Source organism: Convolutriloba macropyga, chromosome 13 (assembly GCF_964194025.1).
Source record: "Convolutriloba macropyga chromosome 13, txConMacr16.3, whole genome shotgun sequence".
Taxonomy (NCBI): Eukaryota; Metazoa; Xenacoelomorpha; order Acoela; family Convolutidae; genus Convolutriloba; species Convolutriloba macropyga.
Genome location: NC_134480.1, coordinates 17,299,832 through 17,327,757, shown reverse-complemented (window position 1 = coordinate 17,327,757; position 27,926 = coordinate 17,299,832). Strand labels below are relative to the sequence as shown.

Sequence of the window (27,926 nt, the reverse complement as noted above, 5' to 3'; positions counted from 1 at the left end):
GAACTTTTTTCGGTATGTAACAGTTTTGTGGGAAAAAAAATTTTGGCATCATTAGTTTGATTGCAGCAAGTCAGCAATTTAACTTTGATAGAACTGTAATAGCCTCCTAGCAACTAATAGAAACATCCCCCTATTATACCGAAAACTTCAAAAAAGATGTTTGTGTGCATATTCCTATTCGTGTGCTTGTTACATTTTCGTTACAATCCAAGAATTGGATTGTATTGGTGCTCTGTCTTTTTTGTAAGACGTTTTCAGACCATTTTTCGATGACTTTGATCTTGGAAAACGGAATAAACAGGTAATGCCCAGTAGGCATTAGGTTTCAACAGAGGCCCATAGCTGACTTTAATATTCCTTTAATTGCTCAGAGTTCTGTATTTGCGGTTAAAAGGTCATTCAACGTTAAAAGGTCATTCAAGGTCTAATGGTGATTTTTAGAAGTTTTGAGCCCAAAATGGTGCAATTTTTCACGTTTTTTTTTCATATTTTGAGTTTTTTGTATGATCAGTCTTAACATTTGTCAAAGTTGAGAAATATCTTTTTCCATACATAACTACTTTTCGTGACCGTTTGGTTAGCAAGTTTGTTGAAAATTGTTGTTTTTTAAATTTTCCCGGCCTGAGGGGCCACAGAATTACTTTCAGGGTTTACCAAAATTTTATTGGATGCTTTCTAGTGGCTTTCTTGTGTGCTTTCTTGTTTTCAAAATTTTTGAAAGTTTTCGTTATTTTCATAGTTTATCGATATTTAAGGGCCAGTAAAAGTTTTTTAGGTCTAGCAGAAGTGTTATTGATTCGAGACAAAAAATGTTTTTGAGCATATTGATAATTTAGAAACTTTCAATAAATTTTGCGATTTTCAGTTTTTTAAGTATTGGTCAAATTTGTCGAGTTTTGCTGTACTTAGTGACCAATAAACCCCAATCAAGGCTTCTGCATAGGTTAATGGGTATAATTAATTGATTCAGTTTTGGTTTCCTGTGTAAAAGCTTCAAGAATTTTAGCAATGTTTGTGTTTTTGCTGAGTTTGTTCGATTTTTCTAGTTTCTCTAGACTTGTGATACTGCTTGTCTGCTTATCAGGTACAGTAGTTCTAAGTTTTTTAAGTCTTTCTGTCAATTCTTTGGATTTTATTTCAACTTGTTCTGCTATCTTTTTGAATCAGACTAAATTTATCAGATTAAATTTATTTGATAAAATTTATCAAATAAATATTAGCAGATAATCACTATCAGATAGAATTTTTTTTGGATAAAAATATCAGAATTCTTGTACTACCCGTGGATAATATATTTCTGCCATCATTTTTCATATAAGAAAAAAGCTCTTGTTTCAATAGCCGAAGGCCAATACAACACACCCACCACAGTCGTACCGACCAGTCCACTGGGAGGTCTGGCAGCCGTCCAGGACGTCGACAGTTCCACATTCATATTCCAGATAATTCAGGGCTCGGAATTCTCAGTTAACGAATTAACCGGCGAACTTCTGACAGCCCAGACCAATTACGATTCGGAGAACATTGCCGAGTACAACTTGACTGTTCGGGTCAGCGATATCGATTCACCCCCGCTCTATGTTGACGTGTTTTGTGTTATTACCGTCGCTGATCAAAATGAATTTGACCCTGTTTGTGGGGCAAACCCGTATACTGCAACCGTTTCAGAAGATGCGAATGTTAACACGTCGGTTATCACTGTAACTGCAACTGACGCTGACCAGTCACAGAGCGTCGCGTTTTCTATCAAGAAACAAGTTTACAGAAACGACACAAACCCTTCAGTTGAAACGAGCATCAGTTCGTTTACAATCGACGCAAGTTCAGGTGTGGTTGCGGTTGGTTCGGCGCTGGACTACGAAAGAGGAACCACGGTTGTTCTGGACGTTTGCGCTACAGATACCGGATCCCCGTCAACCAAGTCTACGACTTGTACTGTAACTCTAAAGATCATCGACGTTAACGACAACTCTCCAATTTGGATAAATACAAGATCGGCCAATTTCTACAGTAGTGCCTACTCGTGTGACACGACTGATTTGGGCATTTACCCCCTGACAACGGTGGAAGCAATGGACGCTGACGATTCCAGTACTGATTTTGGAACCATTACATACGCGTTTGTGCAAAGCGAGGACATGTTTGAACTTGATCAAGTTACAGGTAAGCCCGGGACGAGGTGTCAGCACCATTCACACCCAAACTTTTCGAGCTGATTACCGATTCAATGTAAAGCAAACACTTATACTGTCGGCTAAATATTTATCTGTTCTCAACATTTAAAAACAATCGCCAAACTTAACAATTTTTTCATTAATTTTTGAAGGTTCCCCCAGTCGGTAAGATTCCTCAATGGTTTGCAGTATTGCAATATTTTGGCAAACTGCGCAAGCAAGCTTTTTTAAAATTAAAAATCTTTTTAAGATTCTTATAAGATTTCTGTTAATACTTGTAAGTTCCTGTAAAATCATGAAAGATTTTTGAATAATTGTTTCAGTTTTCTTGTTAAACTTTGCAACTTTTTTAAAGAAATATTGCAAAAAAATTTATAAGGTTCGTGCAAAATCTTGCAAGAAAACCGTCCGTTTATGACCGACATGTCTTGACTGGGTAAGTATACATCTTCAAACTGTGTTATTGTCTACTACAGGGTATGTGTTTCTGAAAGTGGATATCACCCTGGAGTGCTACAGATCTTACGTGATGGACATCAGAGCTTATGACTCAGGAACTCCTTCAAATGAGGCACAGTGCAAAGTCAGGTATGTATATCTATGTCTTGATCACCAATGGATTAGAAAAGATAGTTACTTTATCATAGAACAGGTGGAACTATATATAGTAGTTGATTGAGCACAGAACGAGATCATATACGTGATTGTACGTGATTGTACGTGATCAACCCTAGTCCCAGGTTGAGGTCCCAGACCGAAGCCGGATATGTCCAGACAGCCCCAGACGGAAAGTTCCTATGTCCAGACCATCGTGCATTCATCCATGTTTCCAGAACGTGTAATTTTGAACGCACGACACCCCCCCCCCTTGTGCGTTCATTTCGGTCTGGACATATCAGGCTTCGGTCCGGGACAATATGCAAAGTTTCAAAATATAGCATAGATGTAACAACTCTATTGGCTTTGTGGTCAGAAAGTATATAATCACATATGCTCCTTATGGACAATCTTCTAAAACTCAGTCACAGGTAACTGGATGAAAATTCAGAGGGTTTTCAGAGCAAAAGTTATTGTGATTGAAGTGTTCTATACAGGTTGAGAGCTCAACCATATATATTACTTGATTAGTCATAAAACTAGACCATATATGGTACTAGGTAAACATCGGAACGAGACCATACTTGTACTTGATTAACCGCAAAACTGGCCACCAAGGAAAAGTTCCATTGTTTACCAAAATAAAAGGTGAAACAGTAAGTAACAAGCCTCTGTTCCAGGATTGACACGTTCCCCTCAAGCCAGCACTCTGTCAAAATTGGGCTAAATTTGGCAGTGGAGAGATTTGAGGCTGACGACAGGAATTTCTTAGACAGCTGCACCCTATTCATCCGAACCAACACCCCATACACCACCGGGTACTGTGGATATCTGAACCCGACCAGGTTCACGTCACCCACTGCTAGAAGCAAACGGTCATTGATCAGGTTAGAGCATTGACGAAAAAGAGAGACTTGTTCAGGTTAAGGTGTGTCTTCGACATTTACAAAGATCCACCACATTTCACCGCTAAAGTATGTAATTTCACCGCTCAACACAGCGGTGAAATTACATATTTTAGCGGAGAATTGTGGTGAATTTTTGTAAGTTCTCCGCTTACTCTAGCGGTGAAATTACATAATTTCACCGCATTTCACCGCAAAATTATGTACAAAGTTTGTGGTGAAAAAAATAACAACTTTCCATCGCTTATCTTACATTTTTTCCGATTTTTTCTCGACCCGGGGTTGCCCCAGAATTAAGGTGGACCCAAATTTACTACAAATTTCGTGCGTTTTTTCGCCATTGTTCCGAGCATTTTTAAGAGCAACTTCTGGATAGCAAATTGAGATAAAAAAGATCTATTGGGAATAAAATGATACGTGCGCCTGCGGGGAGTAAAAGTTATATGCCCACTGAGCGGTTGGTGGCGGGGGGGGGGGGGGGGCAGAATAGATCCGTTAAACCGTTTATTGCAGAGAGTGTGTTTTAGTGATACGGAGGTGGAATTGTATGTGGTGGCCAATGATGACGCAAGCACAGCCGCAGATCTGGATTCTGTAATGCAGTTCCTGCACCAGGACGAACTCTACAACATTCTGGCCCAAAATGGAAACGGAGATCCAAAACAGACATTCATTGGTTAGTATTGTCCACCTATATATATTCTGCATTAGAAAATTTGCAAATCATTTGTAAAAAGATTGAATTTATTTTTTACTTTTAAGGCCTCAAAAGTAGTAGATGCATGTTAATTTTTTTTTACTATTTAATGAAGTTTCTGACTAAAAGGCTCCCCTAATTTCTGTCAGAGTGATAAACAAAAGTGTCGAAAATGATTGCGTGTTTTCAAAAGTTTAAGAACAAAATTGCGAAACACTGCTCAAATTGTTATTGTTTTCCACGATGGTTGTTAACACCCTGTCAGTTAGGCCGAAAAGAGAGAAATCAACCCTGATAAAGTGATAAATAGTAGCAGAAAATCGTATTTACTAATTGCGGTTTTGTATGAACTATGTTTCAAAATGGATATTAACACGCACTTTCAAAAAAACCATCATCTTACGAAAATTTGGTTTCCAATTTGGATCAGAGGCAATGTTCCGAAACATGGGTATCATTTCAGATTCGTATACTTACACGAGTCCCGTTGGAGAAACGAGCAACCCTATTTACTACATCGCAAGGAGCACCTCCCCAGTTGAGGAGAGCAGCAGCAGGTGGATAGAGACAGCTGGGGGGATTGCGGTGGTTGTTATCTGTTCAATCATCGGATTCATTTTGTTCATGGCAGCTGCCATCTATGCCACTTATGCTGTCATACGATGGATACAGTAAGTACTGAAAAACTGAAATAGTTTTAAAAAATGGATTTTTTGTGCGCAGAATATGAATTTTTTGTTTAACTAAACCCCATACCCACACCACACACATACGCACACTCACTCACACACACACACACACACACTTTCATAAACACACGCACGCACACACACAAACACGCACGCACACAAACACGCACATACACACACACACACACACACACACACACACACAAACACACGCACACACACACAAACACTAACACACCCACACGCAAATACACACACAAACACACCCTTACCAAAACACACACATATACACACATGCACACGCGCACACACACACACATATACATACACACACACACAAAAACAAACACACATACACACGCACACACACACACACATATACACACACATGCACACACATACACAGACAGACACACCCACACGCACATACACACACAAACACACACTTACACAAACACACACATACACACAATCACACACATACACACACCCACACGTACGCACATACACATACAAACACACACACGCACACACACACGCACACAAACACACACACATACACACACCCACACGCATATACACACACACAAACACACACTCACAGACGCAAACACTCACATATACACACATGCACACACACACACACACACACACACACACACACGCACACACATATATATACATACATACACACACATACACACGCACACAAACATACACACAGGCACACACACTCACATATACACACACATGCACACACCTTAACGGGTGGGCCATTTCCGTAGTTTTTATTTGAAATTTGCAGTTGGTTCTTTTTCTTTTGATATATGCTTTACTTTTTGTTGGGGGGGGGGGGGGGGTTCCCAATGAAAACAACGACCACTACTATATTTGCACCACTTATCTTGGAGCTCATTGTCAATCTTATTTTATACACAATTTCCATCAGGTTTTTTCTTGCTTCTTCCCACCATTTCATCATGCAACCGTTTTGTGTAAGCTGAAATGTAATTTGCAAATTTCATTTTCTCATCATTTCGGAATCGATCTTTACTGCAATCGCTGTGAGGTTTAATCGCAAAACTGTGGACTTTAATAAACCTTAAATCTCGCATCTTGTAAACATCCGTCGCGGTGTTCAGTTTTTGTTGTCGCCATATGCCTTATGTTTACTATGAACAGATTTCAAACCGTTCAAAGCGCACTCCTCCTTTTGGGAAGTTTGAGAGCGTGTTTGATCAAAGAGAACACTTGTTTGTTCACAATTAAATAGTAAAGCTGCCACTTTTCACAGACTATTTCCCCCATAAAACGAAACCAACTGATGTTTATATGAAGATACGGCCAGCCTTTGGTTTCAGAGGTGTATACAGCTTGTATGATTTTATGGTTCAAAGACGCGTCGTTTTGTCTTTTAATTCTTTTGAGAATATTTTTTGTTTGCTATTGTGCGACTTTAAAAAGACAAAAATGCTGCATAGAACTGGCACAACCTCCTCTAATTTTGAAAAACAATCCTACTTGACCTTGGAAACAAAAGCCTTTAAGAAACACATTTATAAAAAAAACTTACTGATAAAAAATCTAAAGAAAATATTTCAGCTACATTTAGTAAGTGCTGATAAATGCGTAATCGTCACTGTACGTCTCATTCGATTAAAATGTCGGAGAAAAACTCCAGTTGATACGCCTCGGGCTAGTTGTATGACAGTGCCTCGGTCGACTTTACTGAAGCGGCGATTTAGAAATTCTAGATTAATTATGGCGTTTTTTTGATTATGGCGATTTTTTATGGTGCCTAAGCAAGCGCAATTACTGTAAAAATGGACCAGTACTGGATTCGATCCAGAATCTCTTATTTGCACGCCCAATGAGCTAACTGTTACACCAATTGCTTGTAATTTCTCAAATTTGAGAATCTCTTATAATCCATTCTTTTGTTCTTTCTTGTTCCTCGAGGCTTCATTTTTCTAGCCAAGTATAATTTGAGCAAGTTAAGTTTTTGTCAAGCCATGTTATGAACAAACTACATTAGATGTTTTCCCTCCACCCTCTAACAAAGTCCAAAAGTGTATAAGTTGGATTGGAGTTATATTGCCATGACGACTATCATATTTTAAACCCCGCTCCTTTCAATGATACAAAATTTAAAGATTTTATAAGTTCTCGTTTACTAGGTTTTTTCTTGTTACTTTTATGTAAATTGAAGAATATTTTTGCCCTCAGTATTCTCAGTTTACTTTCATATTTGTCGCATTTGCATAAATTTTGGAAGTTTGTTTTGTAAAATTTCAATAATAAAGATAAATTTCAGCGGAAATAATTAAAATTTCAGAAAGTTAATGGAACTAATCAGCTACAACAGTTAAAAGATATGTTATGAGTACCAATTTTTGCGATTACCAGCAGCTCAACGAAAATTTTCTTGCTAAATAAAATTTTCCTGCTACATAAAAGTTGTTATCTTTGAAAACTTGGTTAAATTTTGAATGCTCGATACTCATTACGTAAAAGACAATTGATTTTTTACAGAAAAACCGAATGAAAATGTGATTTTCCTCACAAGCTTCTGTATTTGTTGTTAGAGATCAGCAACGTTTCATCGATTTGTTATTTTCAACTTAAACACAAATACATATTGCTCTACTTGTTTTTAAAAAACTAATTTTTTGACATTCGAGCCACCCAGCAACATTTGTAACACATTCATGATTGCCATGTTTGTGATTTTTGATTGGGAAAAGAGTTATCTTTTCTACCCGCTTTTTAAGCTTCAGCAATTGAACTTGGACCGGACTTCGATTTGAATATCTGGGAATTAACATTAGGTAAATGCTTAGTTCTTAAAGCATCTTATCCAAAAACTGTTGTTATTTATACTGTAATTTTTTCGGATTTTGATTTCTGTACCAGTATTTGCTTTTCATTTAAGCTTCAGATATGTTAGCTACAATTCAAGTTGTTTCTGGGGCTCTGTCAGTAATTTTTTGTGCAAAATATTTTGATTTTTGATACTTTTGTTTGTTGCTAGGTTCCTGATCTAATAGATGGAATTTTGCTTAATCTAACTCCAGAAGTTTTTTTATAAGCTGGCGATATTTTGTTTATTTAGCACGCATATGTTTATAAATTTAAGTCTCATTGACTATGTTGGATGCAGGTCCAGAGAAGTGAGAGGACCTGACTTGGAGGCTAGGAGGAACTGGAAGAAAGCGATCAGGAAGGCTATGCTCATCAGTCGCCTAGCAACCGCCAAGGCCATTGATCCAAGTATGTCCAAGCATGCATTCCTCACGTCACATTTCTTCATTCCTTGCGTTACATTTTAAAATTCAGGATAGCTAACCTTAAACTTATTTTAAGGCACCCAGGAGTTTAAGTTTTCCACTAGACTATGCTCTATTATCAGACCACCCCAGGCTGAGGTGCCAGACCGAAATATTGGGTAGTACTTGGGTGGGTGTAGTGCTACCCAAAATACATGATCTGGAAAAGTCTTTGTGGCATCGTGGTCCAGTTTGGGATGTGGTCTGGTAATAGAGAAAAACCTGGAATATGGTCTGATAACAGATCAAAGCCTGTAGAAGTTGAGATCTCCAATCACTATGACCTCTCATCAGGCTATCAGGTCCCGCCGAGACATTTGTGCTTTTTTCACCGTCAAAACAGAGCATGCAGATTTTTTTTCATGTTGTCAAAAACGCACGAACACTTTTTTCAGAGAACAATTTGGTCGGTGATACAATCTGCTCTCGAGTTAATCAGCTGAGCTTCAAAAGTTTTTCTAATCGTACCCAAAACGTGTTCTGATTCTGCCATTGATCGTGTTGAATTAATTGGCTAAAATAGTTTTCACCAATCAAATTATGACACAAGTGCGGCGCAAAGCTGAACAAAAACGTGGAAAAATTTAACATCAAAGTGCATCTGAAAAATTTTGTAATGTAACCTTGGAAAAAGCTTTTCTCACTCACTAAGAATTATAATCTTATCATTTTACACTCCTATGATACAAATTAATTACAATGGCTAAATCCACTTCTTATCAGGCTATGCATACCATTTTCAACGTGAAAAACCTGCATTCGTTTGTTCACATATTATGAAAAAAAGATCGTTTGAGAAAATTTTAACTGGCCATTGTTTTAGCCACTGGCCGAGTGTATGTCTACAATAAGATGACAAAATCAACTCGATGGCTGCAAACGGTCACTGGAGAGAAAGTCAGAACCCAGATGGGATACGGGGTCAGTGAAATTGATGACCCCAACCCAACCAAGGCCGACAGCCAGCCAGAGAGAATCGCTTGAAGAAAAAAATAATAACGCTGAAAAATGACAATCCAAATATAGATTTTGGAATTCTGTAATTGTACATAATAGAACTGACAGACTTCACCTTTCCACAAAAAATATACAATTATGAAATATTATAAACAAAACTCAAAAGTAGATTAAAATTCGAAAACTCATATGCAAAGTTCTCCCGACGCAAATTTTTCCCGACCAAAATCATTTGAAACTGCTCCTGAGGTAAACTTCAATAGCAGACCGTGAAAGAACTGATTTATCGACTATAGAGTTTAGATAATACTGATGACTTAAAAAGCCGTACTGTCATTGCCAACAATAAACTGACTTGATGATAAAAAGATTGTTTATTTTTGTAAATAGAATTTAGTTTACTGCATTGAATTTTCAAACCTAGACCTAGGAGAAACTCGATCAACGAATGCGACACCAATTAAAAAATCCCTCAGTGCTTTTTTGCCAAGATTTCAAAATTTTTCAAATTGACTCGTCACAGCAGGTTACTGTGCGCTTGCTTTTTGCGATTTCAAAACAGTGGGTCTACTGGTCAGAAAACATCAAATGACCTTTTCGATTGAAATTACCAGTTCAATTCTTTTATGACAACAGTAGCAGTCTAATTACGTAGCCAAACTTTCAACTTCTATCACAAAAATGATTTTCAAATTAATCCGAGGCTGATACAGAGGAGTTTCATTTCTTGTGGAATTGAAAAAAAGCATTAATAAAATCAATTATCAAGTTCAACTACGATTTTTCAAGGAATAAAGACGGAGTATGGAAACAACAGTACGAACAGGGTATTATTATTATTGGGAGGTTTTATCCGAAAAACAGTTAAAGTCAATGAAAAATTACAACTCGATGAACCAAACCTCCTTAAAAGTTATTTGTTGATTGTAGCATAACTGCAAAACTAGATTCAGAAGCAAAAGTTACTGAAACATATAGAAATTAAAATTTGAGAAAATCATGTACAAGAGAAGAAATCAATAAAGAGATTTTCAGCTGAAGACTTATGTTTGTGGTAAAATTGACAGATAAGAGTCAACGCAAAAAACAGGTCATCGTGTAATTTTTCTATTTTAACTAAAACTGTACAAGACGAACAACTACAAGTGTGGCATTTCTAACAATTAAAAAATTGAACCAACTATTGTAGTTCTGTGTAGCTTTTTGGTGAAAAATTTTTAGCTTGATTTTCGCCAATTTGTTTTTTTTTTTGACATTTGAACACCACCATGCTTTTTACCACCTTCTTTTAATATTCTGACTCTGTAAATCGCTTCCTAAACCTCAGCTAACAACAACCAAAATCAACCCCTCGCTTGTTTATGAGCATTCCACAATACTGATTCGATTCACTTTTTGATTAAGAAATCAACTTTATAATTATTTGCACTTTGAGTTCAACTTTATTCTGTTCTTGTTCCGACAATCCGCGCAAAAAAAACGCTGTCGTGCAAATAATCTCGCTCTTAGCTAAATTTAGCTAAGTTATCTAAATTTTAAAGTTTAGCTAAGATAATTTAGCTATGTAATCTCATTGTCTGCAGTCACGCAAACAGAAAATCTGCATTCATTGATTTCAACAGATCTTTTCCGTTTGTGCCTCCCCCCGTATGTTATGCGCTTCCATTTACAGAGGACGTGCGATTACGTAGTAAAGCATTATTCAAAAACATGGCACGTGCATCAGGGGGATACAAAGAATTTTCACCCACTAAGCAGCAGGGAGGCAAAGGGAAAATCCAGTTCAACTCAGCTTGAGCTTTGCTCTACAGTAATCTTTTCATGAAAAGCTAGATAGGATGGTGGGGCTATCCCTGATAGCTAAAATCTGACATCTTGTAGCAATCAAAGTATTTAAAGGTAAATTATTCTTGAATTTTCAGAGACATAGAAGTCCATTTGTTCAATATTTTAAATCGTAAATTTGAAAGTCATGATTTCTCTGTAACCAATTTCCAATTTTCTTCTTCTTCTTGATTGTCGTCATATCAGTTGGTTTCCTATTATGTGCCAACTTTAGTTAAATTTTGAAACCAATATTTCGAAGCTTATTCCGTTTTTGCTCACCCAATACGTTATGCACTCAATGTTACAGATCACATGCATGTTACTACAACGTAAATCACTATGTAGAAATTTGGCACGTGCTGTCGGGGTTCAAATAACATACAACCACAAAACAGGGGGCACAAACGGTAAAAATATAAATAATTGAGTTCGGCTTCCCACTCCTAGAACCTATTGAAATGAAAAAACAGTTGCATGACCGAGTTGCTCCTGACTTATTTAACTTGTACACACTTCCATGATTTCTGTAATTTTTGTGCGCTGGAGGAAATATACTATCCTATTTCGCAGAAATTTTGACAAGAACCTGAAAGAAAAACGAAGAGTACTGTCAAAAACTGTATTCAGACAAGCGTGATATTTGATCAAAAAAATCTATAACATCATATGAGTACAACTAAAAAAATGCTAACTTCCAGAAAACAGCAAAATTGTGTTTGACTAAAACTCAAATATGATAGAACATACGTATTACATTAAATGAGCTCAGAAACGATAGTAGCCTAGAAACAAAACAACTAAGATGCTTTTTAGGTAGTTTTTGAAGACAGATTTTTGAGTTTTTAGCTGGGTACTATGGCTTTTGCTGGCGGTTTGTAAGGGGGTGGGGGTCGATATTGAGACGGACAGTATCTATGTGAAACAACAGTTGAACATTGAGAGTTAGCGTACAGAATCGCAGAACCAGGACATGTGTTGTTGAGCATGCATGACGAAAGGGAACCCGCCCCGTTGGGGGCCAGGGTATCGAAGGAAAAGTTGTTGAAGTCTGTTGGACCGTTCATGGGTGAATGATTCAAGGAGCCGTTCATGATCTGTTTCATGGAACCCAGATCCTTAGCCGGGGGTTTCTCGTTTTTGAGAATAAGCGGTGATGCAGCCGAAATTTGATTAACCGATGATGGTTCGTCATATTCGTCCGCAAAAATGACTGGAACGTGTTTCGATTTGACAGCGAAAAAGGTCGAATCGGCTGTTGGCTGTTTCGAGTTTTTAGTCAATGACGTTGAGTTAGTTTTCTTAACCGATACTGCCGATCTAAGCTTGCGATGTTTGCATAGACAAACAACAGTTGTAACTGCAGCCGCGGTTACTATTATTGCAAGAGTGATTGCAAAGCCAATTTTGAACCACAAACTTGATAAAACCGAATCCTCCTCGTTTTCTAGCGCTCCATAAGCAGCGCATGGACCAATTAGTTCAAGTTCGACCTTGACCAAATTGTAAAGTTCTAGAATGTTCGCAACGTGGGGGTGTGGCTCATTGTCAACACCCGTCGAAAGCTTCCCATACGCGTTTAAAATTTGGCCCATTTGAGATTCGTTGCAGGGTTTGTAGCCTATAGTGCTGTTGCTGATTCTGATCAACATTCGCGATGTTTCATTAGTGGTCGTGTTTTCGTAAGAATCCAGGGTCAAGTTCTCAAATGAACCCCCATCGCCCATAATAACGCTTAAAAGCCTCAACAACTCGAGCCTATATGGTAGGTAAGCTTCAAATAGGATATAGTTATACTCAAAATGAAGTAAAATTTTGTGGTTTGGGATGTTGATATTGGGCATTACTAAAACTTCGTAAGGGTAACTTGTTATGTTATCTCCGAAACCCCGAGCCATGATGTGATAATTATTTTGGCCTGCGTTATCGCTCATCGGAAGCGCCCAAATTCTATTTTCCTCTTCGTCGAAGAAAATAGACTCAAACATTGACAGATTATTTTTGTCTTCGGTTGCCATGTATAAAGCGAATGACCGGTTGACTTTGTCAGTCCATTCGAAATAGAAGTTTGGGTCTAGGTGTTGGGAAAATACTTCGCCCTGAGACATAGTTGTGATCACTTTGACTAGAGAGGGTTTTGGGATGAGTTTTGGGTATAAATTGGCGGGTGATGGCGTTGTAGGTGCTGCTTGCGCACTTCTAAAATAGATCTATGAGTTAGCGGGTTCACCTTTTAGCCTAATCACCCTGTCTAACTATAAATGGCTGGCTATCTTTCATTTTTTCGGACAAAGTTCAGTTTGCAAGATCTTGCAACATACAGCTTGCAAAATTGCAACAATCATCCTTGCAAGTTGACGCAAATTTCAGAGTAGGTTGAAAAAATTTTTTCTTGCATTTTTTAGTACGACAAAGATGCAAAAACGGTAGAGCCAGAATTTTATGCTCTCGGTGTAATAAAATAATCATTATTAAAAACACAAAATTCTTTATTTCTCCAAGATGACCACTTCATATCACTGTACAAAACAGATAAACGTAAGTGACAGTAAGCAATAATTTTATATAATTGTTTTAAATAGCATGATCATTTTGTGAAACTTTTAATTTTCTCTCGTACTTAACTCGCAATATGACCTATTGTGACCTCCCGGAGTCCCACAGAACTGTTTGGTATCATTTCGTACCAGCCGGGATAAATTTTCAAGGCTCCGAAAAATGGGTGAAAATAAACCAATCACGTTGCGAATAATTTTGAAATTCTAAATTATCAGTTAAAAAATTCTGAAAAGCTGGTTTTGGCTAGGGATCAACTTGTAGGTGTTACCCAAGTGTTGGTAGAATTGGCAGACTTGTAACACTTTTTTTGAGTTCTGCCCAGTACTGAAAATGGTGAAAGACTTGCATTTAGACCAGCCTAGTACTGATTTAGACTTGGAGTTCGGTACGGATTATCTATTTCACTTCTTCAATTTGAAGGATATTTGTTGTAAAAACCATAGTTCAAAACCGACAAAAGGTTTATTTAAAAAAAAACTTGAAAAAACCTTAGCGTTTTTGTGGCGCTAAGGAACTCCAACAGAATCGTTATGTTGCCAAGGGTACATTTGCCCTGGTAAATGAAACCAAAAATTTCAATGTTATCAACCTATGCTCATAAAAACGTGTCCGTTAGTCAAAAATTAAGGAAAGTCCAATTTGTAAGCTTTTCTGTAAAATTCCTTGCATTGAAAAATCCGAATTAAGAAGACAAATCGCAAACTATGCATTGTTGATCAGATCGCTCCTGAACAATTGCTCCTGACCACATGGCTCTAATTTTGCTTAGTAGTTTCTTAAGTAATTTAATTTAGATTTGCTGCTGTTTTGTGCAAAATTTGAAAAAAAAACGCTAGACACTCGTAGTTCTCTTACATGGAATATGCTTAAATTATTAGAATCATTATATGTTTTTCTTTTTTTCCCTCATTTAAAATTTTGGTTGCTACCTTTCAAGTCCAAGTGTCTCGTTTTTGCAGAATCACTTACTGTTCAGTGGCATCTGCTCTGCAACTTAGAATGCATTTGGTAATTTTGTAATATATCAAAACCTAATGATAAAACCCAGCAATAATAATCCTAACAGTTATAACTATGAAAACCAGCTAACTGATTGAAGGGTAACTTTAAAAAACTTATTTTTTGCAACAACCAAATAAAGATAAAGTGCTCAGTATCCAATTAAAAATAAGTATAAGATTTATCCAAACAATTTTATCATGAATCTCAATTGAAAAAATCTGCTGAAACAAAATTCGTTAAACAACATGAGAATTCAAGTAACATCTTTATCTACAATTTAAAAATCAAATTATGTATTCTGATTTAAAAAACAAGTAAATTGTTTGGTTTATCAGGGTATTTCGAGTACTGCACTGCTGGTACAGTACGAAATGGGGCAATGTAGCAATTATAGTAACAATCAATTGGTTTTGCTATTGTCAAAAGCAGAAAAAACGAAAGCAATTGTCAAAAATTTTCCAGAAGGGAAATCAAGATTTTGAACTTTTGGTGATGAAATTTGAGTTGCAACGTTACGGATAGGCACATCTTGCACCAAAAAATGGATGCAAAATAAATAGGGTGCTTCTCTTGATCTAGGCTCCAAATTGAAGAATTCTTGGCGATTAGAAAAACGATTATTTATTGCGAACAAAATTGCAACAGCAGAACCACAATCATAAGGCTATTTCATACAAACTTACCTGGACCAAAATTACTAACTTTGAAAAATAAACAAAAAAAGTTCAAATCTTTAGTGAAAACTCCTGGCGTAAAAGACCGTGATTTTTGATTAATTATTCAATGTGCCAAAAAATTATATTTAGATTGATTTTGTTGAGCACAGCTTGATAAATTAAATTTTGATTCCATATCTATCTGTGAAAAATTAGTTGAAAGTGAGTCAACTTGCATTTTATGTTTTTCTTTCTAAAACTTCTTTCTTTTGCGACAAAATTGAACATTTCACCCCAACATTTTTTTAATTTTGGTTTTTATCATCCTCGCATATGTAATATTTGCACTTATAAAGCTGATTTTTCATTAAAAACGTCAAACAATACCTTTTTGGATATACTAAATAGAAATAATTTTAGCACTAAAAACCAGTCTTAAAAAAATTTATTTTGAGTTTATTTTAGCGTAAGAATGATATCTTCCAGAAAATGTTGTCCTTTGTTGACGTTGATCCAAGTATCTGGGTGTTGCTACGATGTTCGTTTAACTTTATTAGTAAGTAGCGTAGCCTTCAAAAAATTTTCTTTTGGTTTTAGTTTTGTTTTAGTTTTCTTGTACAGTTCATGTTTGGTTTTTTGGTTGATGTTTGTAAGAATTTTGTAGCTGCTTTCTTATATAATTTTTTCGTTTGAAGGCACTCTTAATCAACTTCAGTAACTGGAATTGATTATCATCCGGATTAAGTTGAAATTTTCTAACATGGAACCATCGAATTTAAATTTAGGAAAAAAATTAGTTTTGAATTCTTTTTAGATTTTTGAATCTGTATAGTATAATAGTATTTTTGCTTTCAGGTAATATTTTTAATTGTGCGAAATGTTTCACTTCATAGGTTCATCGGGAAAGCAAATTGAATCCATATTTGAATTACAGTCAAAAACTTTTAAATAATAAGAACGGAAAAATAGGAAGACAACTTTTGTAGACATAATTGGAGCCGTAAGGCGTGTCAGCTTTTTGAACTAAAAATTAGAGTGGGTTTGAAGAACAGTCACGGTGCGTTCAGACAAGACTCCAAAAAAACTAGATTAGAACAATTAAGGTGTAATTAGAAAAAAACCATCTGAGTGCGTGCACTCTTGCATTGGTACGTCCGTTTCTTTGGCAAAAAATAATGTGCAAATAAAGTGAAACAAATATTAACTGAAAGCAGCATGCTGGTTACGTTCCGTCACGTTCGGACGTGTCGCAACATTAAAGACAGCATGAAATTGGTGAAAACCCTTTGAAAAAAAATAAGAGCTTGTAAAAATTCAAAATTTTGTTAAAAAGAAGCAAACCAAAAAGCTCAAGTTGTTGAGAATTCAGTCCATGAAACTACACAAATTCCCCCGTCTGCCATCTAATATTTCCCATGGCATACTTAGGCAGCAAGAAATGATAAAACTTTTTGACAAAAAATATGACAAACAAATTGATTGAAATGAAACAAAACCACCGTGATAATCAGGTAAATTCAGGAGAACACCAATGAAATGAAAATTGTCAATTTGTTGAATAAAATTGACTCATTCAACAATGAAAGATCCATGGCTGCACAAAAAACAAAACGAAAAACTCTGATTGAAACAAGTTGTCATTTTTCAAATAGAAAATTCAGCAATGATTTTGTTTTTGGAAAAGTTTTGAAATCCTGCCTTTCCGTTTCTATAAAATATCAAAACGAAAATATTTGAAATAAATTTTTTTAAGGACGCAGTTTTTTGTTAGAGAGGTCATTTGGAAACCGTCAGGTCATTTGGCTGCATCATTTTACTCGAAAAAACTAATACAGGTACGCTGGTATTTATGAGTGAAACTTACGGTTCTGTATTTGGATGTTTGATTGATTTATCGTCATCGGAAGCCACTTGGTCAAAACTCGACAGAAGAACTACAGAGATGAAAGATGATAAGAGATACATCATCATGTACGACTGTTCTCTCAATTTGACCAAAATTTCAGTTCAAATTAACAAAATTCCAAACGTTTTGATTCCAATTTTTCTGATTACAAAACGATTTTTGGAAATTTTTATTATCATAAACTAGGATTTCTTGATGTAGATTACATAAACGTGAAATAAATCAACAAATGATGACAAAAACGATGGAAAAATTGACAGGTTTCCACCGTTCGGATTCCAAATTTTTCTGTTCTCGGAAATTTTTGAAAATCTTAGTTATCATAAACCACGATTTATTGACGTAGCTTAAATAAAACGTAAAATAAATAACCAAATGATGACAAAAATAAAAACAGAACACGATAAGATTTCGCACTTCTAATTGTCACCGAATTGCAATGGTTGGTGAAATTTGCTGAAAGGTTAATCTAGCTCCCCCCAATAAATTCAGCGAGTAATATCTAACAAAAACTGATTAGGTGTGAAAACCTCAAGCACTAAAAAGGAAGTTTCGATAACTGGAGCGTAAACTGAACCTGTTCACGAACGCGTTTTAGTAAAATGATATATAATTAAAGGTGAAAAAAGACGGAAAAGTGGGATAAAATTACACTTTTCCTCAAAAACGAGGTTCAATTAACGTATTTGAAACTGTGCGGATAACATTTCGCTTCTGTTCAGAAGTTATAGTTTTTAAAATGATGCTAATAAGGTGGCTTACCACTTTTTAGCTTGAATTTAAAACCCAAATGAGAGCATAAAAAGCCCTGTTTAGAATTGGGGTGCGTGAACGAATTTCGCTTTGTTGTTTTCCTGACTAGCACACAGTTGAGAATGTAAAAACGTCGTAAGGAAATTATAATTGGAGGCAAAAAGACATATTTTGGAGGCAATTTTTGATGTCTCAATTTTTCTATATATGTAAATTTTGGTCACTGAATATCAGAAATTCGTTCGCTTTTTGTATCGAACGGCTACACACAATTGCGTACGTATGTATGTGCGTATATACACGCGTGTAAGCAGCTATTGCTTCTTTTTGGGAAAAAATAATACAGGGAAAATATTGAATTGGTTGGTGTGTATGAATGAATGTATATACGGTAGTGGTACAGTTTACCATTGCTTTAATCCCCTCTTTCCTTTCCACGCTGGACTTGCACGTATTATGGCTAAATGTGTTGAGCTTAGCCGCAAAAAACTAAGCCGAAAAATCCATCAATTTAAAAAAAAATGGCTGAATGTTGGAAATAATAACTAGTATTGATGATAAAGATTTTCAGATCCCTCTATTTTACAAAGTTTATTCTTAATATAGGTTAATCATTCAGTGACAAAGGATTCTTAATTATATACAGTTGAGTTTTGAGCAACACGCTCTTTTAGAATCTTCTTAGGAAATTTTGTTATTTCGTTATTTGACCGAAACCTTAGACAATCTGTTAATAATTTAGTGAGATTTATTTGTTGCATTTCAGAGCGATCCAATATATAATTTTATTATCTTGTCAGATTAAACTTTCGTTCATATTTGTTCAACTTCAATATTAAGTATTTTGAGTTGATCCATTTGAACTAATTTTTCTTTTGCAATTTTTTCATGACTTTTTTATATAATTATTTTATGAAACGGTGAATTTTTATTTTTCGAGAAAATTGTTGAATTTAGGGCCGCATAAAACAGTAAACTTCATAAATTGTCCACACAAATTGAACATTTTCGACTCTTTGATAGTTTCGGCCGAACGATCCATCAGAAATTGGTTCATTGGGTTTTAAAGGAAAAACATGGAAGCTATAAAGAAAAAAATAAATGGAAGAGAAAAGGCAAATACAGCTATACAGTTAACTATAACCGTACTTATACCACGCATTAGCCGACCACTACGCTAATAATGGCGATGGACGAATTAGCCGACAGTGGAATATGCCGACAACCACGAAATAGTAACTTAATCCGGCAACCCGACCGAGCACATCAATTGTAATGGTTGACATTGTGATGGAGTGATAATTTAACCAATCAGCTTTTTCGACCAATCAGAATTAAGCATTGGCTAGGTTGCTCATTTATTTCTCGTGTCGGCCAATATCCCTTTCGGCCAATATTCCTAGCACAGCTAATAATATTGGCTATAAGCTCAAAACAGGAAAACAGAAAATAAGCTGAAGGCGAATTCTAAAGTGTGCTAAAGAAACTGCTAGACAGTTTTTGAGCTACACTAGTCGCATAAGCGGAGATATTGGAGAAAAACTGGGATTTTGGGAAAAGAATTGTTGTATCATAAATGTTTGCCAGGCCGGGGGAACTAAATTGCAGAACGTATATATAATCCAACATTTTGGAACAGTTTTGAATGCAAATCGATGATAAATGAAGTCTAAATTTCGGTCAATTTAATTGAGTTGAGACGACGCAAAAAAAATTAACGAATTTACTTGTATTGTCATTCAACTTGATTCCCTATTGACAAATAAGGACAAGTTTTTTTCGTACCTAAATTTCCGTTTTTTAAAATGTTGACTTCAAGGCCAATTTTTAATGTTTACAAAATTACTAGCTGCAAAAATTTGTTTTTAAATCCATTTTAACATGCATTTTTAAATACAACTAACGTGAAAAATTATGTGTTTAAATGTGACACTCAATTCGAGTATTTTTAGAAAGAGAGTTTTTCTTAACCAAGAGAGAACAAAAAATCAGTGAAAATTTTGGCACAATCGGCCAAGTTTTCGATCGGCTTAGAGACTATGATTTGAAGCTCCCGCCTTATGAAATGTTAAGAGTGCAACTTCATGTAAAATTCATTCTGATCAAACTGAAAATATAGCAGAGAGATATTTCATATAACACCACTAATACTACCAACACTATCAAAGTATAAAAACTACCTTTGCCGTTTTTGTATTTTTGTATTCAACTCTGAACAACATAAAATTTCATATATTTACACAATTGGTGCAATTTATACCTTTGACTCGTTCTTGTAATGAAGTCATACTGCGTACATGTGTTTATTTCTGTGTAATATTTTGCGACATGATTGCGGTTTGAACAAACAACATGAATCTGATAATAAATAGAATCAGCTCTAAGTTTTTTTAAGGTTTTCACTTTATGACTTAAGCACGATCTGGTATTAAGGAAAGCATTCACAATATTCCAAACAATTAAAAAAGGCTCAAAACTTATAATTTGGTACTTCTTAAAAACTTTATTTCCAGCTATTCATGTTTATCAAAAAAAGGCGAGGGAAACAGAGAAAAAGTACTTGGAAGTATATTCAAATTAATAGAATACAATGCCAAAAATTGTATTTTAAAATCAATTTAGTCTGAACTGAATTTTCAAAAGGCGGTCCTTTCAGAAACCGGACAGTGGTATACGAAATCAGATTTTTAGGAGTGGCCAGGTGATATTAGAATTGTTTATGCGGAAATTAGTTTGTTTTGAAGCTTTTGTTCCCGATAAATCCGGCTTAAATTGGTTTGCTGGACTCCCGAATTTACTGTGCATGCTTTTATGGTTTTATCCAAAATTCAACAAGGCAGTTGCAAAACGAATTCCAGGTCTTTCGCGAAACATTTTCTTCTGGGTCATTTACAAAATCAAACCTCAATTCTAAGTCATTGTAGTTCTAAGTCACCAAAATAACAAGACCTAAAATCAATAAACACTGAATTGAAATTTTAAATACACTTTTTTCAGCTAAGTATCAAACAAGGATGCTCGTTAATGTGCGTTCGCACATGATATTCCGACCCGAGCTCATCTACATTTTTGACATAATTGTCAACCTAATGATGAGATAATTAAGAATAGATGTTTGAGTTTTAAAAAATCGTTACACAATCGAACTACCAATTGAAGTACATAACACCACGCCTCATTACAGCACTCAAAACATCTGCCATTAGAAAGAATACGAGAAAAAAAACAACAAAATAAGCAAAAACAAATTTTTTAGCAAATGTGCTAAAAGAGGAGCGAACGAAACACAATATTATAGCGTTATAGCAAAATAATTAATGAGTTTTCGTAATTCATTATAGCAAAACTTATATGAAAAAGCATATTGTCCAACAAACAAAACATCAGTTACGACTTGATATCAATGGGAAAGTACTTTTTGAATTACAATGAATTGGATGGAACCTCTCAATGATGAGAACAAATTACAAGATGACAAAAAGAACAAAAACTGAAAAGTATAAAAAGTCTTTGAAAATCAACAATATACAAAACCTTAATACTATTCGCTATAAATTGACTGCATTGAGTAACATCATTCATTTAATCCCTACTTGAAAGCCTTTCAGCATTTCTAGACTACAGGAAGAATTTCAGAAAAGTTCAGAAAAAATTGAGCGAGAAAAGTGCCAAACCCAAAAAAGAAAAATTTGTGATAAAAAAGTTTTTTTTGCATATACCTATTAAGAACAATGGCGTTCTTTTTTCCTTAACAGCATGGCTTCAAGATTATAAAGAAATATAATAAAACGACGAAATTTTTGAGAAAATCAGTTATATCAACGCCATTAAAATCAATGGCGTTCAATGGGAGTCAAAGAGTACGATAAATTATTCCTCAATGAGAAAAAAATTGTCTGTCAATCGAAAGTAATCAACGGGACATCACAATAAGTCTTATGATTATGAAAACAACAACAAATACATGCAAAAACTAGAAATTCATTAGAGACTTAAAAGAAGGAGGTTTCGAAGCAATTGAATCTTTAATCCTTACTTTCAAGACTTTTTCTATGATCCATTGGACTTGTTCTCTAAGCCAATGGGAACTATTATTAATGGGATAATGAGATTAGATGTAAAAAAGAACCAAAATTGCAAAAACCCGATTTTTTTTGAAATTACGAAAACTCGTGGCATCGAAGTCATAAAACCAATAGTTTGTAGTTAAAACAGCTTACCAGATTGATTTTGAACGCAATAAAAAAAGCGATCAAGTCTTTTTTGAGGTTTACTTACACATCATGAAAATAGGTTTAATAGAGGTTAGCGTTCAAAAATAATTCAAAAATTTTTTCAAAAAGTGTTAACAGCAACTCAGTTCAATATCTCTGAGCGGAATTCAGTTAGGGCGGAAGTCAACGTAAAGTTAATCCCCAGCAGAAACATAAGGATTTTTTCCATTCATAAGTCAACAAAAATACATCACAATAAGTCTCATGATTATGAAAACAACAAAAAAGCAGGCAAAACCCAAATAATTCAGAAAAGTGTAAGAAAGTGGCAAAACCAATTGAATCATAAAATTTCCTCTGCGATTATTATCTATGATCAATTGAAAATTGTTTCTAAGCCACTGGAATTTATCAAAATTATAAGACTGCTATAAAAAATGAAAGGTGATCAAAATTACAAAACAAATTGATCGAAAAGTTTTTTTTTAAAATTATGAGAACTCGTGTCATCAAAAACATAAAAGCAAAGAAGATAAAACCGCTAACCAGATTTGTATAAGATGCAGTGTCAAAGAAAGAGGTGATTTTATTACTGAGATTGACTTAAAGGTCACGAAAATAAATTTAAGTTTGGTTGATGTCCAAAAAAATTATTAAAAAAATTATTTTTGGAGTCTTAAAAGCCACTAAATTCAAGAGCTTTCCAAGAAATCCAAAAAATACGCTACCTTATGCCTTGATGAGAAGAAGGGGATGTTTTTCATCAATATATTATCAATAAGACATCACAATAAGTCCTATATTATGAAGACAGCGACAAATACAGGCAAAAACCAACAAAAATTCAACCAAATTTTCCAGAAGAAAGTCTCGAAGCCAATCATACCATAATTTTTGCTCGGAATACTTTATCTCTGATCCCTTGTTCGTCTTTTCTAAGCTAATGGGAAATATCAATTTTGGGATGATGGGAAACTATTTCAAAAGGAATCAAAACTACAAAAATCCGAATTTTTTTTTCGAAATTATGAAAATTCGTGTTATCTAAGTCCTAAATCTAATAGTTATAAGATAAAACCACCCTCCAGATTAATTTTGGTTGCATTTAAAGGGATTGTGGTCCGGTCATTGCTGCGACTGTCTTACTGTTCATGAAAATAAGTTTAATATCGATTAAAAACTCAAAAAAAATCGAAAAATAGATTTTTAAAGTCTTAGCAGCCACTAGCTGTCCACTCAGAGCAATATAGGTTTACCTAGTGCACAGTAGGAAGTCGATTGCACGAATCTATAACATGGGACTCCCAAATTTTAGTATAAATTTGACAAAATCAAAGTTTCATTAAAAAATTTTGAGTCGAAGACAAAAAAAACATGTGAGATTCCTTGCAAATGATTATTTTGTTCATTGGGTATCAGTTGACTAGAAATTAGGTTGGACCTTTACAAAACTTCGAGATGAAAAGTGACTAGTCTCTATGTGATTGAAAAAACAAAAATAAATAGAAAACTTTTCTAAAAAAAACAGCTTTCAAATTGCATTCGACATTTTTTTTGTAGTAAACTTCCTCAAGAGACCAAAACCAGCTTTTATCGGTCTAGTGGTAACACAAATTTTCTTCAATTTGAAGCGTGAAATGTAATTTTGAAATAATATTTTTGTAGAAAAGCCTTAATTTGAACAAAAATTTCGCTAAAAGTGAACAAAGTCATGCAAATATCGCGTGTTCACACAAAACTTTAAACCTAGATAACTCTTCGAAAAACACGAAATTCAGAAAAATCTTTTCAATTTTGAATTTTACGCTGGACGAGCTTTTTAATGATACCACTCACATTTCTCTACGATGAATATATCGATCGGCCAAAATTGACTGAACAAAAAAAAACCCATTTGAGTATATAGTTCCTCCCCTCACAAGTGGGGTCGGAACAATAATAAGTGACATGGCTGTGCCGAGAACCAATACCGAACAAGGCATCGAATAGAAAGAATTAGAAATGCAGGGTTATTTTTCAAGTTATTTCACCAGCCATTCAGGTACCAGACAAGCCTTTTTTTGATCAGAACATCCGGATCTCAAATGACCTCTGATCAGACTCAACTGTGCTACTATTGGGTTGCAATCTTGATTTAGGTCGGCCATTCTGGAATAGATGCGCCTAGCTTCAGAAATGCCAAGCATTGTACGATTTAGTAAAACTTTTGGACAGAAGTGGTTCATTTTTCATCGTAGAAATAATGCTCATGCAATAAAGGGCAGAAAATGATATTGGAACCATCCATAATAAGAATAACTCAGCTTTAATTATTGTTCTTTTTAGTTCCATCTTTTTCAGAGCTAACTGAGCCTTAGTTCATCATATATGTTACAGCTTTCTGATATCTTTTTAGTTGAAGAGATGCATGCATAGTTAAAGACATATCTATAATTGACCTTCAACTTGTACACACTAAAGCAGCAACGCAGATAAGACTAAACAGAATTGCACCAGACCAAACCAGCTTGCCACACAGTTGGAAAAAGGCCACAAGATTTAATAATTTCTTTGCATTCCCAATATAAGGGAGTTGGCACAATCGGAACCAATTGCCATAATAATTGACTGAATGAAATTTGTTAGCCTAACTCCAATATTCATTTTATATAACTCAATATTCTTTTCATAATTAACTTTGATAAAAAAACCATTTTTGAATAAAGAATTATAATTTTAATTGATTAGTGCCCGGGTCGAGAAATTTTCAGAAAAAATTAGGTAAGAAATGGGCTGAAATGCATGGATTTTCGCAAGAAATGAGCTGAAACCTTAAATTTTCAAAAAAAAAATATTACGGTTCATGTAATTTCCTGTACCGTTTCCACCCCTTAATCCGCAGCGCCAGCGATTCCTGAAAGTTTTTCCATTTCAATTGATTTTATATTAACGAACAATTTAGAAAGAAATGAGCTGAAATTATGTAAGAAATGACAATTCAGCACATTTATTAAATAAATTCAACGCACTTCATCAGAGCCTTTCAACGCAATTCTTACAAAACGTTAATAGCTAATTTAAGACCAATAAAATGGTACCAACATCAAGAATCAGTGTCAAGAAGCGTTGAAATGCACTGAAATTATTTAAGAAAACGCTTAATTCTGAATGCATTTCTTGCACATTTTCTGCGCATTTCAGAGTATTTTTATGTTTAGATATTTGCACCTAAAATTTTTGAAAAATCAGCGCATTTCAGCACATTTCAGTCAGCGCATTCAGATCATTTTGTACATAAATTTAGCACATTCAGCGCATTTCTTACCAAAATATTGCGCTAAAATTGTGCTGACATCTCGACTCGGGAAGTCCTTCGGAAGCGAGACAAATGAATAATTGCTTACTAAATCATAAATTTTAGTGTGAAGTTGATACATATTTAATTTCACATATCAGAAAGAGACAAAAAGAAGGAGGCAAAAAAACAGCCGTGAAAAAAGTCTTTCCATGATCAGTTTCCTTCGAACATGGTCTTATCATACCTATTGTGCGCCATGTACGGCCTTTTCATAAGTCGAGGCTTAAACCCGGAAATGCGCCAGCTAGAAAAACTGAAAGGAGCAACGAAAAAAGGTGAAACTTTGATTAAAATAACAAGAATACAAAAATCTAGTGCAGTAGCTGGATTAAAAACCGATTGTTTGATGAATTAAGATTGCTGTAAAAAGTATTGGTCAATGTAGACTCAACTCAAGTGTTTTCTCTGTTCTAAGAGGAACTCGCTAATCAGGAACATTTTGAGTTATCTTTAGATGTATACAACACTTGTCAACAGCAGAATTGCTTTTACCGAAATATGGTGATGATTACTTTTTTCGTTTTTTCTGCCGCTTGAATCCCACGAAGATGCAATCAGCATCAATACCACAATTACTTAATAAAAAAGGTCAAAAATTGCTATAGCTTTAAAATTTTGTGTTTAATTCTTACGCTTAAGTATGCGATAATCATCAAGTCACGCTGCAAAAAGAAATTTTATTTTTATTATTATTATTATTATTATTATTATTATTATTATTATTATTATTATTATTATTATTATTATTATTATTATTATTATTATTATTATTATTATTATTATTATTATTATTATTATTATTATTATTATTATTATTATTATTATTATTATTATTATTATTATTATTATTATTATTATTATTATTATTATTATTATTATTATTATTATTATTATTATGTAACAACCCAACTGTTTTTTTTATTCTTACAAAAAATAAAATTTATCAGTCATCAAATGTCAATTGAAAATCTTTTTTTCCTTTTAATTTACAAGTCACAGAGAAAAGTTTTCTTCATAAAAGTTGCGTCATAATTAAAAAAATAAGTCACAGATAACCAGACTTTGGAAGTTCTTTCTTACTGAAAAAAATTATAAAGGAGCAGAAGTTTTAAAACGCGGCAAAAAACTAGCGAAAACTTATAAAACGAGGTAAAACGAGCACAGTTTCTAAAAACGAGCTTAAGTCTGTTCATGGCCGATTATCGTCTGAATGGGTTTGATCATGGCCAATTTTAGTCTGGATGGGTCTGATCATCAACGCACACTTCTAACTGAGAATAGTCAAGTCGACAATTTCATCCTGGGTGGAAAACCTCAGAAATACAGAACATTGATCGAGAAAAACGATAAAAGATCGAAGATGTGTAATTTTGGAGAAGTTGGTCTTTTTTGGGCTCATTTTTTGAGGGTTACGAGGGCTCATCTTTGTGGTTGACACCTTAAAAACATATTGAAAGGCTCCTAAGACAAAAGCAACAGATTCAATGACATAGTTTGCGCAGATAAATATTTAATCTGTTTTTCAATGAAATTTAGGCTGAAAAGAAGACCGATCATAAAATTCTGCAATACACAAAACAAATTTAACAAAATAACAAAATATGCAAATTTACAAATTTAGCCCCGAATGGTATGTTTGTAACGAGATTTTCATTCTAGTAATCGCATATGGATTCAGTTCCAAAAGGATGTTAATCATTTAGGATGATACGTTACATACGATTCTTGATAAATCTTAATAATTCTTGCTTAATCTTATGATTTTGTTCTTATTCATGTTTTTGGGTGGTACTGAATTATTAATACTTGGTACATCTTGCCATGTCATGGTTAATCTTTCTTGGAAATCTTGCCAAGATCTTGTTTCTTGACATCCATGCGAAGATCTTGCATGTTCGTAGATATCTTGATGTTTTCTTGCCATATAACATGGCAAGATCTTGGCAAGATTTCCCATGTTTTAGTATGTTTCTTATCAAAGCTATCAAGTTTCATTTCACTGGGCTGGATCTTGTATCAATTAGAACCAACTAGAACTGTTGAAGTGCCAGTTTATTCTTGATTAGGGAGTCCTCAAAAAACTGACATGCATCATTTCACTGCTTTACTTTCCTTCAAAAGAAATTTATTATTGTTATAAAGAAAAGAAAAATTTGCTGCTCCTGAAATAAGAATATATTCTTCAATTAAAACAAGATAGTTCTGTGTTGAACGTTTCTAGTATTTTGTAAAGTGTATAATTGCTTATCGAAGAGTTTCAGTGCGTTACTTTTGGTAATCTTCAGAACATGATGAAGCGTTGTTTTTGACCTACAGTTAGCTGGATTTGC

At 34.6% G+C, this 27,926-nt stretch overlaps 2 protein-coding genes across 3 annotated transcripts in view; one reads left to right on the top strand and one right to left on the bottom strand.

The window, feature by feature from the left end:
* Nucleotides 1-9,756, top strand: part of LOC142352298 (protocadherin Fat 4-like) — a 103,732-nt gene extending 93,976 nt beyond the window's left edge. For both annotated transcript variants that reach the window (XM_075404825.1, XM_075404824.1), the window contains exons 46-52: nt 1,342-2,163; nt 2,651-2,762; nt 3,452-3,658; nt 4,204-4,352; nt 4,837-5,044; nt 8,223-8,332; nt 9,212-9,756. In XM_075404825.1, the coding sequence (XP_075260940.1) occupies nt 1,342-2,163; nt 2,651-2,762; nt 3,452-3,658; nt 4,204-4,352; nt 4,837-5,044; nt 8,223-8,332; nt 9,212-9,372 (1,769 nt within the window). In that variant the 3' untranslated portion in view covers nt 9,373-9,756. The remainder of the gene's footprint in view (nt 1-1,341; nt 2,164-2,650; nt 2,763-3,451; nt 3,659-4,203; nt 4,353-4,836; nt 5,045-8,222; nt 8,333-9,211) is intronic.
* A 2,021-nt stretch (nt 9,757-11,777) lies between these two features.
* On the bottom strand, nt 11,778-18,533 carry LOC142352148 (uncharacterized). Its single transcript, XM_075404539.1, has 2 exons — nt 17,251-18,533; nt 11,778-13,368 (listed from the first exon to the last, which is right to left on the bottom strand). Exons 1-2 carry the CDS (start codon nt 17,355-17,357, stop codon nt 12,015-12,017), a joined length of 1,461 nt encoding a protein of 486 aa, XP_075260654.1. The 5' UTR covers nt 17,358-18,533; the 3' UTR covers nt 11,778-12,014.
* Between the last annotated feature and the right edge of the window lie 9,393 nt (nt 18,534-27,926).

Coding starts and splice junctions, on each gene's coding strand:
- LOC142352148 (XM_075404539.1), bottom strand. CDS start 17,357: ATGATGATGTATCTCTTATCATCTTTCATCTCTGTAGTTCTTCTGTCG. Junction 13,369..17,250: donor AAACATCCAAATACAGAACC/GTAAGTTTCACT, acceptor GATCTATTTTAG/AAGTGCGCAAGCAGCACCTA.